The sequence below is a fragment of the Lathyrus oleraceus genome, chromosome 2, assembly GCF_024323335.1.
Source record: "Lathyrus oleraceus cultivar Zhongwan6 chromosome 2, CAAS_Psat_ZW6_1.0, whole genome shotgun sequence".
NCBI lineage: Eukaryota > Viridiplantae > Streptophyta > Magnoliopsida > Fabales > Fabaceae > Lathyrus > Lathyrus oleraceus.
The window spans coordinates 359188107-359202664 of NC_066580.1; the positions used below are offsets into that span (position 1 = coordinate 359188107).

The 14558-nt window shown below is 35.0% G+C and overlaps 1 protein-coding gene across 1 annotated transcript; it reads right to left on the reverse strand.

The window, feature by feature from the left end:
• Nucleotides 1-7521: 7521 nt before the first annotated feature.
• On the reverse strand, nucleotides 7522-10439 carry LOC127119526 (sphinganine C4-monooxygenase 1). Its single transcript, XM_051049765.1, has 2 exons — nucleotides 9846-10439; nucleotides 7522-8376 (listed from the first exon to the last, which is right to left on the reverse strand). The coding sequence occupies exons 1-2, from the start codon at nucleotides 10068-10070 to the stop codon at nucleotides 7822-7824; spliced, it is 780 nt and encodes a 259-aa protein (XP_050905722.1). The 5' UTR covers nucleotides 10071-10439; the 3' UTR covers nucleotides 7522-7821.
• Between the last annotated feature and the right edge of the window lie 4119 nt (nucleotides 10440-14558).

Consider the following 14558-nt stretch of genomic DNA (forward strand, 5'->3'; position numbering starts at 1 on the left):
AAATCAAATTTGTAAATAAACTTAACCATATTGACTTAAATTTCAAAAGAAAAAAAGAACTAATAACTCCATTCAAATTTTTGGCCATTTGTGCCTTTTCTTATTAAAATTTTGTTAAAAGCAATTCACCAACTTATTTGAAATTTTTACCACAAACTACGAGGTTTTGATCCCTCATTTTTATGTTGGTACGTAGGCACGAGACCAAAGGTCTTGTCAAACACAAAAATATAATCAATGAATTATTTTCTCACCCTCACACTCTATTTTTTCTCAAACATCTTTTTACCAAAATATATGCACACATAAAAAGGGCTCCCTAGGAATACCTAAGACACTTTGGGTGCTAACACCTTCCCTCTGTGTAATCAACCCCTTTACCTGTAATCTCTGGCATTTTATTAGTTTTGATTGGAAAACTTCTTATCTTTGGGTTTTATTCGTACTTTTCCCTTTTCCTTTGGAAACAATAAAAGCACGGTGGCGACTTTGGTTTTATTGACGCCAAGTTTATCCATAGCTTGATGGTCATGAATTTACCGCTACAGTGTGGAGCAGTGGTTTTGGGCTATAATATGGTTAGCTTTTGTGTGGAGCTATTGCATTAGTCGGTTATTGAAGTCTATCTATTTTAGTGGCTTTTAGGTGTTTTTTCTGGTTGTTTTTTCTTTCTTGTTTTTGTTACTGGTCTATTGTTGGCCTTTGACACTTCTTGTGTCTTGTTTTGACTGATGTTTATGGAGGTTTACCCTATTATATACATATATATTATTTCAACTTTAAAAATATGATATGACTATATTTGTGACTTGTGAGTGACCGAAATAAGATTTTCATATTGGTTGGCCTTCTGAGGTAATGTACGGTAGAAAATTTTACTCCATATCCCTACTATTATCACCCCACCTCTATATTTTTTAAATTATTCCAATTCTACCATTTTAACCTTTCAAATAATTTTACTAATTCAAATTTTACCATCATAACTAATTTTGTCGAAATTGAAAATTTCTCATCCAACGTGTATGGGGATAACTTTGCCTAAGGTATTCTGGTATATCATTTCTCTTCACCAGATAACTTGCAAATAGGTTTTCTGGTATGCTACATGTGCACCGGAATACTTATAAAGAATTTATTTGGTATTATAACCCTCACTAAATAACTTGTGTTTAAGTATCCAAGTATACATCAGTTTGTTCACCAGATAACTTGGTTATAAGTATTGTGGTAGTCAATCATTTGTTCAACAGAAAACTTACCTAAAATTTATTCGATACGCATTTTTAAAAAAAATGACTTTTTTTCACAGTTATGGAAAATCCTTTTATAGATATGAGATAAAAACCATATATGGATTGATACTGCAGAAGCATTTTCAACTGCAAAAAAAATTGATACACAAGAAAAGTGAAAGGTGAATTATGGAGGTTGGAATCATAAATAAATTAACGATTATCATTACTCGTTCAGATACGGAAACATGAAAAAGAGAAAGAAGTAAAAAATTAATATATGTTGTGATAAAGATGAAAAATACAAAGAAGTTCGTAGTACAACACAAAGTGTGACTTAAAAATGCGGGTATAAACACCGCCTAAAGATTGTTCAAGATGGAAGATTGATGTAAAATGTGGATTTCACAACCACAGTTTACATGATAGATTATAAGGTCATTCATTTGTTGGTCATCTAAGTTCAAAAGAAAGGCAACGTGTTATTGATTTGACACAATATCATGTTCCACCCAAACACATATTGATTTCATTGCAAGAGTGGGGTCCAACGAATGTTACTCAGATCACACAAATATGTAAACATAAGAGTAAATTACAAAAATAGATAAGAGGTGTTAAAACTAATATACAACATATATTTAAGTTGATGGATTATACAAATTATGTTTATTGTAGTAAAAGAAATAGATGACACAATTGTTGTGAGATATATTTTTTGGGCAAACCCATATTCAATGAAGTTATTGAATACTTTTCCTATTGGATTGATTATGGACAACACGTACAAGACAAACAAGTACAGGAAACCTTTGTTTGAAATTGTTGGTATGACTTCGAGTGAGTTGACATTTGTTGCATTTGGCTATATGGAATCAGAGCAGACGGAGAACTTTTGTTGGGTATTGGATAAACTAAAATAGTTGTTTAGGAAGGAAGGGATTGGACCACAAGTGATTATGATTGATAGAGTTCTTGCTTTGATGAAAGTGTTTGAATTTGAGTTTCCAAGTACGATTAATTTTCTTTGTCGATATCACATCAAAAAAATGTTCAAGCAAGATGCAATCAATATGTTGTGAATGGCATGCAAGAGACGGTATACACCATATGGATGAAACTTATATGGGCTAGTGATAAAATGGAGTATCATCAATGGTTGCAACAATTTGATCAAGTATGTGTTGATTATGTTGAATTCATTGATTATGTTAAAGGCACTTGGTTGATTCCTCACGTGCATAAGTTTGTTGGAGCATGAATTAATCGGGTGCTACATTTGGGAAAAATCACGACTAATACGTACATATTTTTAGTAGTTTTAGTTTTTTATTTTTAGTCTACCTTGTTTGATATTTTATTTCATTTTAGGATTGAGTCTACTCATTGGAAACTGAAGATAATGTTGGAGAACAATATAGATAACTTATGCAAATGTTGGGAGGCTATGAACAACAACTTGGATTTATAATTAGGCAACATCAGAGCTTCTTTTCAGAAGAGTTTTTATGAGGTTGAGCAAATAAATATAATGTAATTCTTGTTTGTTTAGGGTATCCTAGTTTGACTTTCTTTCTCATGGGATCATCATATTCACCTACCGTATCTATTTAATGTATTGGTTTTGTAAACCAAAATTATTGAATTTATGTAGTTATATATTTATATTAATTTTGACTTAATTTTTATATGTTAGTTAAGTTTGTCATAATTTTTCTAATCAAATAAAAATGAAGCAGGGATTTCCGTTGCCAGAAGTCATAGTAGATTGGAAGAAATGGAGTTTCCATGAATTAGTGTCTTGGATGTTAGGATTTTTATGGCGTTTACAACATTGGTAATAACTTACATATTGATTGTCAAACATTGATAGCTTAAACTAGTCCTTATTGTATTATATCAAATGTTATTGACTCAAAATTATATTATATTTTATTGACTCTATTATAACTAACATAAATCTAAAAATAATAATACATAAATCTCAAAATAGTCATACACAAATCTCAAAATAATAATACAACAATCATGGTAATGGACCCCAATGAGCATAACATAATGCTCTAAATATATTTGCAAACACATGGACTTCCACAATACCCCTTAATCACTATAGATAATGATGACGTGTTTTTTATATGTAGTGGGGAGGAAATAACAACCTAGTATATATTAGGCTTGAATCACGGCTATTTGTTGTATGTGTCTAGATTTTAGATCCTCTGTACTTATCTATGGAGTAGCTCCCGTGAATTGAGAAAGTTTTGGAAAGATTTCAGCATGGTCGGGCGGGGACCAATATGATTAGCCTAGATCAAATCTCTTATAAATAATAAACAGGATCGTGGAATAGAGCTACCTTATCAACTGTTAGAGCATGGATAGTTAATGGACACTCTATGTGAAAGGATAAGCGATTGATGATTTATTTAGTTATTTACTTTCATTGTGTGATTTTAATTGTTGGATGTTTCTTTTAATCATTTAATTTTATGAAATGATTTCATTTTAAAATGATACCTATATAAATATAATATTTTTAAAAAAATATATTATATTATAATTTTAATGTGGTCACTACTTAGGATTAAAGATTCCCAATTGTTCCAAAGATCTAGTTCTAATTGGCTTAAGGAGGTGATACCAACTCTGGTTACTTTCATGCATCCGTTAAGAGTAGGAGTAGAAGAAATCATATCTTAGCCCTTAATATTGATGAGGAGTGTATTGAAGGAGTGACCGAGATTATACAAGAGGTTGTGAACCATTTTTTTGAGATTTTAAAGAACCAGCTGATGAGAGACCTCATCTTGATGGTGTCATTTTTTCGATCTCTTTCGGATGACGAAAACCTTTCTTTGTCGACTCCATTTAGTATTCAAGAGCTTGACTATGTTGTATTCCAGTGTGATGGTAATAAAAGCCTGAGTATATATGGATTTAACTTCTCCTTCCTTAAAAGATTTTGGAACTTATTTAGAGTTGATTTAGGGGTCATGTTTGATAAATTTCATCAATTTGTATCTCTACCACGTAGTTTTGCATCTTACTTTATGATTTTGATCCCCCAAGGTTAACTCCCTCTCCCACTTGAGAGACTTTAGACATATCTCTTTGGTAGGATTCTTGTACAAATTGGTGGCTAAAGTGATGGCCATCAAACTTGGATCAGTGATGGACAAGCTCATTTACCCAAATCAATTGACATTTCTTAAGACGGGATGTTGGTTGATGGTGTGGTGGTCATTAATGAGGTGGTTGACTTGGCCAAGAAATCTAAAAGACCTTGCCATATTCTTAAGGTCGATTTTGAGAAAGAATATGCTTGAGTTAGTTAGGGCTTCTTGGATTATATGCTTATTAGATTTGATTTTAGTGAGAAATGGAGGTCTTGGATGAGAACTTGTGTTTTTGTTGGTAATCTCATGGTGTTGGCAAATGGGTGCCCTACTCAAGATATCGTCATCCAAAGGGGTTTGAAACAAGAAGACCATCTTGCGTTCTTCCCTTTTCTTCTAGTGGTTGAAGGCCTTAGCGGTCTAGTCACTAAGGCCAAAGAAATTGGGCTTTACTGTGGGTTTAGGATGGGTACATTTAGGTTGGCGGTGTCTTATTTGCAGTATGCTGACGACACTCTCTTGGTAGTTGATCCTACTCTGGAGAATCTTTTCAGCATTAAAGCTATTTTTAGAGGGTTCGAGTGGGCTTTAAAGCTTCGAGTGAATTTCTTTAAGAGTAGCCTTATAAGTGTTAATGTGGATTTTTCCTTTCTTTCCTCTGCAGGAAATTTCCTGCATTGTGAAATTGACTCATTTCCTTTCAAGTATCTTGGGTTACTAGTGGGGGATAAAATCCTCGATTGTCCTCTACTTGAGATCCTTTGGTTATCTTGAAGAATAATAAGCTTAACTCTTAGAATTATAGATATATGAGTTTGGGTGGAAGATGGCTCTCCTGAACTCTGTGATTAATGTTATTCTCATCTTATTGTTGTCTTTCTTGAAGATGCATGTAATGGTTTGGAAGAAGTTTGATTATTTACAAAGAAGGTCCTATTGAGGAGGGGATAAATGTTCTTCAAAGATAGCATGGATTAAGTGGGATGATGTGTGTAAGCCTAAAAGTATAGGGGTTAGGAGTGAGGGGCACCTGGTTGGTTAATCTTGCCCTTTTGGCAAAGTGGAGATGAAGGCTGCTTTCAGGAGACTCTGGTCTCTAGAGGGATATTCTTGGAGCTAAATATGAAGTTTCAGTAATCTCCTCTCTTTTATGAGGAGGGATGAGGGTTTTTGTTCTATATTTTCCTGGTGGAATGGGTTTCTCTCCTTGGGTCTAGAGAAGATGATAGCTCAGGTTGGTTTATTGATGGTGTCATTAGAAAAGTAGGATTGGGTAGTCTTACCTCCTTTTAGAAGGATCTCATGTCATGTCCATTCCTTAAAATCTAAGTTCCCTGGTCCGTTCTTGAACTCTATCAGGTCTAATAAATTGGTGGGAGAAATTGGATTGATGGCTAACGAGGCCCTAATTTGGGATCTTAGGTGGCGGGGATATTTATTTCTTAGAGTTATCTGTTGTCGAAGAGTTTATATCTCTGCTTCGAGAAGTTACCCTCTCCATGGATAGAGATAAGTGGATTTGGAAGCATGTCAAAGATGGAATTTTTTCAGTGGCCTCCGCCTACCATGTTCAGAGGGTCCGGAAGTAGAGAGTCAGATCTTTCCCCTTATCTAGTTTAGTTGGGCTCCTTCTAAGACCTTGGTTTTTTTCTTGGTAACTTTTGCAAGATCGAATTTCGTCCAAAGAAAACCTGTCTAAAAGAGGGATGATTTTTTATCCTACTAGGATGTCTTATCCCTTTTGGGGTTTTTTGATTGAGTGGGTCTCCCATCTCTTTGCTACTTGTGAGCTTGTCTTGTTAGTGTGGAATAGTAACTTTAAATGGTTGGGATGACAAATAGTTATTTCTAATGATCCTAAGGTGTTTTTTGGGTTTTATTTCTTTAGAGGGCAAGAGTAAGTATAGACTTGGTTATCTTATGATTTGGCTAATTGTAGTCTGCTATATCTGGAAAACCCCGTAATGGTGTAATTTTTAAAGGAGTCACAAAATCAATGAAAAATATGTAGGAGATGAGTATATTTTTATTTGAAAATGATTTCTGGATAGATCTGGGGTGAACTTTTACACCTTCACTAAATGACTTCATAACCCTATCCTCTATCTGCACCTATGACAGATCAAGTGTTTGCATTGATTCGATGGTAGATTTTAGTGTATTTTTTGTGCTCTTTTTTAGGATATGATACGGTGAATCTAATATCTTGAGATCTAGCATGTTACCAATTTTGTTTTTATTCATTCAGGGACTTCTTGTGCTTTGTGTCCACTTTTGTTGTATTTTAGTGATTATTTACCAATTTTCTATATTATTATTATTTGTCATTCAAAAAACAATATTGTTGTTAAGATCTTGTTGCACATATTCTTGTTGTATTTCTTGTTTTTCTACAACAATTTTATTTCTGTTTTTCTTCCTGTTTAAGTGAAACAATATTTAGCTTCCACCACTTATCGAGAGAGATACTCTATTCTAGTAGATACAAGAATATTGTTGTTAATATATACTTATTAAATTGGTGACAATCACGTTGTCGTTGACAGTTCCATAGCTTGAGAAATGAGACAAGAACTAAAAGCCTAAGAAATTTTGGCAATGTTATCTGATATACGTTCATATAAAAAAAATATATAAATCACAAATCATGTAACCGAACACTCAAATAGATGCATATATACAATACGGGCTTCACAAATCACAACAGAGTACATGATCAGAATCAAACATTGCCAATTAACTGTTACAACAATTAATTTTGGTGACCAAGATTTTGACATAAATTGACATCTTTATAAAATAGAATAGAAACAAATACAAAGTCCTCATAACATAACATGCATTATAGTATCAAAATTTGCATTCATAAGCAAGTTAAACAAGGTAAGAAACCGGAGTCCTAGATGCAGACATGTCCAATTACAATTACAATAATAATATTGAAGTTGCATCAGTATTGTCAATGACAGAATATGGCTTAAGTCCAGACATTATTGCGACCTATGGAACAGCCAAGGCGAGATCCCTTCACAAATTCTCTATGGCAGTGTCCAAATTCTGCCATGCCATTCCGCCATATAACCAGTGGTGTCACTTGTCAAGTGCAAATTGCATATGGCAGAAAATAACAGTTTGTTCATATCCCAATACTATATGTAAATAGCACATCACAGAAGAATAGAGATTTGTTCAATTTCTACAATGTAGGGTAGCACGGATACAAGATAATCGCTCAGCAGCCAGCAATACAACTAAAAATCACATTGTAATCAGTTGCTCCCTGATATTGTTTATTTAAACTCCCTAGTATGAACATTAACGAAAGAAAAGTATAGAATAGGACACATCATATGTATATACACAGGCACAATCACTCTCATTAGGGTAGCGGTGCTCATCGTCAAAACGTGGGAAAAAACAATACTAGTACACATAAAGAATACTCGTCAAGCAAAAAGTTTAATTACTCATTCAGCCTTGAAATCTTTACAAGGTCTAGATTCAAAACCGCCACTTTCCCTCTTCTCCAATGAGTATGGCAAGTAGGTACCCAATATTTTGTCCCACATAACAAAGAAAGGTTGCGAGAAGTTGTACTTGTTGCCGTAGAGTTGATGGTGTACGTCGTGGTAAGCAGAGTTGTTATTGAAAAACATATGGAATGGGTTTCCGGGGAGCCATAACCCGCAGTGATCATCTACAGTTTTAATGGTGGCAAAGGAAAAGAAGAATATGGATGCTCGAGGACTCATACCAGAAAGGAGGAAAGACAAAGCTCCACCGATTGTGTCATTAAGAAGACCCTCAACGGGATGATTGTAAAGAGCTCCGAACGAATAGGGTACGATGAGTCTGTGATGTAGAGAGTGAATGTGTTTGTATAGGAACTTGTTCTGATGCATGTACCTGTGCATAAAGTATTGCCATGTGTCCATTACCAACATAGCAGTAACAAATTGTCTTGCTAAAACAAGAATAGAAGCATTCTCATTGGTACTACTTTGTGTATCACTTCCTGTCACCTACACACACAAAGTAAACACAAAAATTACAGGGCGATACGATGTTGTCAATCGTAGATCTCAGAAAATAGCAGTTTGTTGAATCAAATTCCACTACACTACGGTGATATAGCACTGCTATTTGATTAATTCTTTGTACTAAATAGTGTATCGCAGAGCAATAACAATTTTGTTTAAACTCCGCTACAGAACACTAGCCACAATTGGACAAAATGATGTTATAGTAAAACAATATTCCAAAATAAAATTCTACACAAGATTTATCTTGAAAACATTTCATAGACAGGAAATGCAAAGCCTCTAAACTGACTGAAACAAGTCAGTGTTGGTAAGAACTCACAATTTCTTTTTTCTAATTAACTAAACCGAAGAACTGCATATAGCAACTACAACCCAATTCAGCAATGGCACTCCAAGGTCTTCTTCCCCTTTTTGAGGAAAAGAAACTTACTTTGGGTGCATAACATATTTCCATCATCTAAACATATTGAATACTTAAACTCGAAAGAATAAGTAATTATGCAACATAAACATATGCCAAAACAAAATCATCATACAAAAACATAAAAAAGGAATCCACTTTTTGAATCTGAATTCTAAACAACTTGGCAAAACATACTTAGATCCTGTTAGGATAAACAACTAAATTAAGCGGTTATAACAAGTGTTTATCATACAATGCATGATAAAATAAAGTGAATATTTTTGTACAAACTATAAGTTATTTTCATAAGCTATCCTGGAGAGCTTATGCAAACATGGAAACAACTTATGGATGTTTCATATGTTGTTTCCATAAACTCTCTCAAAAAGTCTCATAAGTGCTTATTATAAGCTATCCTGGAGAGCTTATGCAAACATGGAAACAACTTATGGATGTTTCATATGTTGTTTCCATAAGCTCTCTCAAAAAGTCTCATAAGTTATTTTCATAAGCTATCCTGGAGAGCTTATACAAATATGGAAACAACTTATGGATGTTTCATATGTTGTTTCCATAAGCTCTCTAAAAAAGTCTCATAAGTTATTTTCATAAGCTATCCTGGAGAGCTTATGCAAACCTGGAAACAACTTATGGATGTTTCATATGTTGTTTCCATAAACTCTCTCAAAAAGTCTCATAAGTGCTTATTATAAGCTATCCTGGAGAGCTTATGCAAACATGGAAACAACTTATGGATGTTTCATATGTTGTTTCCATAAGCTCTCTCAAAAAGTCTCATAAGTGCTTATTGTGCTTATGTCAATAGATAAACTCAAATAAACCAACAAATAACATACAAACAAATTAAGTAATAGATATTGAAAACAATTTGTTTGTGATCGAAGTTTCCATCAATGACATGAAGGAACCAGATAGGACAGCTTATAGTGCAGCTTTGGCAATATGAAATTAACTCTAACCATAAACAATCCACAAATAAAGGAAAACTAGAAAAAAAAAACTTTTCAAATAAAAAACAACTTACTGCAAATAAGAGGGTTGCAACCACAGCTTGAACAGCTTGTTGAAGGAGAACTCCTTTAACCACATCAAACTTAGAAACCAAATTCTTTTCATCCTCATCTTTTATTGTATGTAACCTATAATCTTCAGCAAACAACCCCAAAACAACGTAAAAACCAGAATAAATCCAATAAACTAAAAGTGGAGCAAAAGTCCCCAACATCTCATCAGAAATCTCCAAACCCATTTTCTCACACACCCAGAAGAAAAAATCAAATTTTTTTCTCCGATTTGATTTAGGTACAACCCACAAACCCCAAAATTTGCATGAATTTCAAAGTACCCAAAGAAACAAAAGGATTTAATAACAAAATTGGAAACCCTTAACCCTAACCCTCTTTATGGAAAATTTATAAAAAAAAAAACCTTAAAATTGAAACTCTCCCTCTTCTTGTTCCTCTAACCCTAATGATTGAATTCAAACCCAAAACCAATAACAACGCGATTAAATATTGGATTAGGTTTCCAGGAAGGTTCCAAAGAGAGAAGAGAGAGAGAATGTTGAAAACTGTTTTTGCAGGTTTCAGACTCATGATGAGAACAAGAAGAAAATTATTTGATGATCCTATGTGCGACTGTGTATGGTATTATCGTGTGTACTCGTAAGTTTCGCTGAATTGTTTGTTGTTTTTTTCGTTGAGTTAGGAGTGAAAGGTTGTGATTGGTGAGGTGCAGGGAACTTTTGTAGTCGCGTTTGCAGAAGACTGAAACCGTAGGTGAGATATTTGATATTATTAGGTTGGAATTATCAAAACGACGCCGATTTTGACCGGGCAAATTGTATTTGGATGCGATGTGCGCCGGTCGGTAAGTTCACGTAGGATAAGATAAACTAATTTTTGGTTTGTTGTTTTATTTAATTAATAAATAATTTTAGTGACTTAATATTTTTAATTAGAAAATAGTTTTTTTTTTTTAAAGATATATGTGTTAGCTAACAAGTTTTGTCTAAAAGAGTGGAAAGCATGATCGACCATAAGGATTGTTGGAGGATTAGATCGACGAGGGAAAAACTATAGCACATGGTCAACATAGAAAGAAGTCAGTCAAAATCAAAGGTCAGCGCTCCATGATGGGAAGTGATCGTGGATGTCCGAAACGTGAGAAGTTACCTACAGACGTGGGAGAGGTGTGTCGACACATGTCATCTCGGGAAAGAGTTGCAATCTCCCAACGATTATTTTCTACTAGTATTTAAGCAAGTTATAAGGATCATTTCAAGGGGTGACATTTTTAGCATTGCAGTAGGAGTACACTTGAAGTACCAAAGCGTTTACGAGAAAAGAGTCATCTCCCTACAAAAATATACGTTTGCCTCCACTTATATTTACCAGTCATTTAACTTACCAAATTGTCTTTGTTTATTTCTTTTATTTCCACCAAACTTTTGTCTTTTATTGCATTATTTTACTGTATTTTTAACTTGTTAAAAGTTACACTTAATCCCTTTAAACATTCCAAATATTTTACCAACAAAATAGTCATATACTCACCACCAAGTCTAGGACTTTGTAGTCGGTCCTACAAGTAAACCTCTAATAGGAAGACTAGAGATTGTTGGTGAAAAATAAATTGGCACACCTGGTGGGACTCGAGGTGTTTAGTGTATGCGACTACGCAGTGGCAAAATGGTGTCACCTCGACCACACGAAGATACGTCTTCGGTGGGAGACACATCTGCGTCACAAACGATTGATGTTGGCTTCAGCGCGGTGTCGGCAATTTGGACTGCGTTCGCGGGGCCAATTCTAACACCGCGTCAGCCACAAACGCCGACGCCAACAACAATGGGAACTTCTGGGAAATGCATGCCCAATTTTACAGACCCTATGCACAGGACGTTGGGAATGCCGACTGAGTTTATGGAAAGTATGCATAATCTCAGTTCTACTCTTTGCAAAGCATTATCATCGTCATTCCCATGTTTCCAGGGCTTAGGGCCTTTAGCAACCCCATTTGGCCGACCCCCAGGTTTTGGATTGTCATCTCAATCAGTTCCAACTTTCACGTCAAGTTCTGTCGCCATTATGAGACAGCAGATGGACGAAGGTAACCATGAAATGGTTCATATGTCAACTCAACAAATAGGCACCATCCTGAGGCCTTTGATCCAAGATTCGACACAGAGTTACCAGCAACTGGAAACTAAAATCACAATAATATGAGACTTTTTAGGGGCTCCAAGGGCGTCAGTTCGTCAGAATCCCACGCCTCCTCCTCGGCCCAAAACCCCAGTCTGACAAGAGGAAATGAAGGATAACACAGTCGAACAAGAATATCAGGAGTTCAAACAGATTTCTAGGGTGGCTCGAAGGCCTCCCGTGATTTTGGTCAACAGAAACCAGGATCCCGACCATGTGGTCAGGCAGATTCGACACAAGGCAGCCATTGGGAACCAAAACCTAGAGGCTATCGTCAAACGGATCATAGTACGAAATGGAATAAGCTCAGGCCTACAGCGGCTGGCTTACTCTTCACCCTTGCCAGACTTTGTCTTACATATAGAACTGCCTAGAGGGTGGAAAGTCCCGAAATTCACCAAGTTCGTTGGGGATACCGAGGAGTCCATCGTCGAACATGTTACCTGTAACAGCCCAATTTTTTAGGAATTAATTATTATATTATTTTTATTATATTATATTTAATTATTTGGAGTATTAAGTAATTAAGCGGTTGCGAGGTAGTATAATAATGGATTAATTAACTTAATTAGTGTGGGAATTAATTATTTAGTTGATATGAGAAATAATTAAATAATTGAATTAATTAATTAACTTGGTTGCATAGTGAGTGGTTAATTATTTAAATTTAAATAGAGGTATTTAAATATTAGGTATTATTGGGCCTAGTGATTTAAGCCCAACTAGAATACTATTATAAATAGTAAGAGTGAAGGAAGTGAGAATTAGAATTCACTTGAGCACTGAAGGCAATAGAGAAAGAGGAGAGGAAAAGCGAGAGGAGTCAAGGTTTCCATCAAATTGACAAGGTAAGGGGGGAAATCCTTATTATTATGGGTTAGTATGATTGGTCAATGGGTAGGAACATGTTTTAGGTTGAAATCCTTAATTGGCATGGTTTGGAATGATTAGGTCTTGATAAATACTCTTGAATTGTGATGATTAAATTATGCTAAAACTGTGAGTGAATATATAATTGGTTGAGTCAGAATTTTCTGAACGTGTAGCTTTTTACGGAATCGAAATCGGAGGTCCGGAAGTCCTCCAACGATGAAAAATGCGGGGGAATCTGCATTCTGTTTCGTGTTAGCGCAGGAACAGCGTTCTGTCTTGCGTTAACCGGTTAACCCAGGGCGTTAACCGGTTAACACTGTTACGATATAAAAAAAAATTACATTCTGTCTTGTGTTAACCGGTTAACCCAGGGCGTTAACCGGTTAACACTGTTATAAATTGCCAAGAAGCGCATTCTGTTTTGCGTTAACCGATTAACCCAGGGCGTTAACCGGTTAACACTGTTTGAAAAGTGAAAATTTGATATTTAAATGTTGTGTGTGTTTTGGAATGAAATCTATGTGTACATATTTGATGATTGGCCTATATTGGTGAATAATATATTGTATGAATGTGTATGTATACCATTATTGAATTGTGAATGATTTATGGTTATGGATGTGTATATGTAATCGTAATTGATGTGTTGTTATGGATGTGTATATGTACCAATTGTGAGTCATGGTGATATGTGGGATGTTAAGACGGTATATAGATGGTCTTAATTGCATATGTGTTGGTATGTGTGCATTCATTCATAGCATGGTTGACTTCATTATGGAAGTGGTTAAGCGGTGATCCTTCATTGGAAACAGACGTAGCAGACGTTAATCCTTAATTGGGATTAGGCGTAGTATTTAAGCGGTGATCCTTCATTGGAAACAGACGTAGCAGACGTTAATCCTTAATTGGGATTAGGCGTAGTATTAAGCGGTGATCCTTCATTGGAAACAGACGTAGGACTTTGGTCTTGTCCGGATCGGAAGCATGGCTTGGATTCTAGATATTGAATCAGAAAGAGGTGAAACCTTGAGTTCACACTGAGGTACCACATGCATAGAGTCACATTGTCTTGCATTGAGTCGTCTATAGTTATGTGATCATTGACTGCATGTATTGATGTGGATGCGATGTACGTTTGAAATATGTGAGATGATTGTTGGTTAATATTATTGACGTGATTATACCAAGTGTGATGAATTCTTAAATTGTGTTTTAATTCATTGTGCCTTATTATGCTATTTCATAATAATTTGAATTCTCACCCTTTCTGTTTGAATGTTACCTTTACACGGGTATTGTGCAGATACTACAAAGTAGTATTGCTGGAGTAGGTGGACGGTAGCTCGCTCAAGAATAGCTGGAGAGTTTCCGTATTTAGTTTGAAATTAGGTACTGAGTCAATGCTCTGGTCATGTAACACTGGGTAGATTAGTGGTATTGAACTCATATCTTATTTTGATATGCTTTATGTCATTAATTGTTTTATTTTATTTGAAGTGATTATTGAGAGATGATCATGGTATGGGACATGGATCATATTATGAAATACATGAGTATTCTTTATTTTCCGATGCGAACGCATATTGCTTGAATATTCATGAGGAGTGAAATGTGTTATTTTGAATGACCGGGTGTATTGTTGGTTTTTGAAAGTTTAA

Excerpts from the sequence above, each read along its gene's own strand:
- LOC127119526 (XM_051049765.1), bottom strand. The coding sequence starts at position 10,070 with ATGGGTTTGGAGATTTCTGATGAGATGTTGGGGACTTTTGCTCCACTT. Across the intron at positions 8,377-9,845 it reads TTGCAACCCTCTTATTTGCA|GTGACAGGAAGTGATACACA; the intron begins GTAAGTTGTTTT and ends TTGTGTGTGTAG.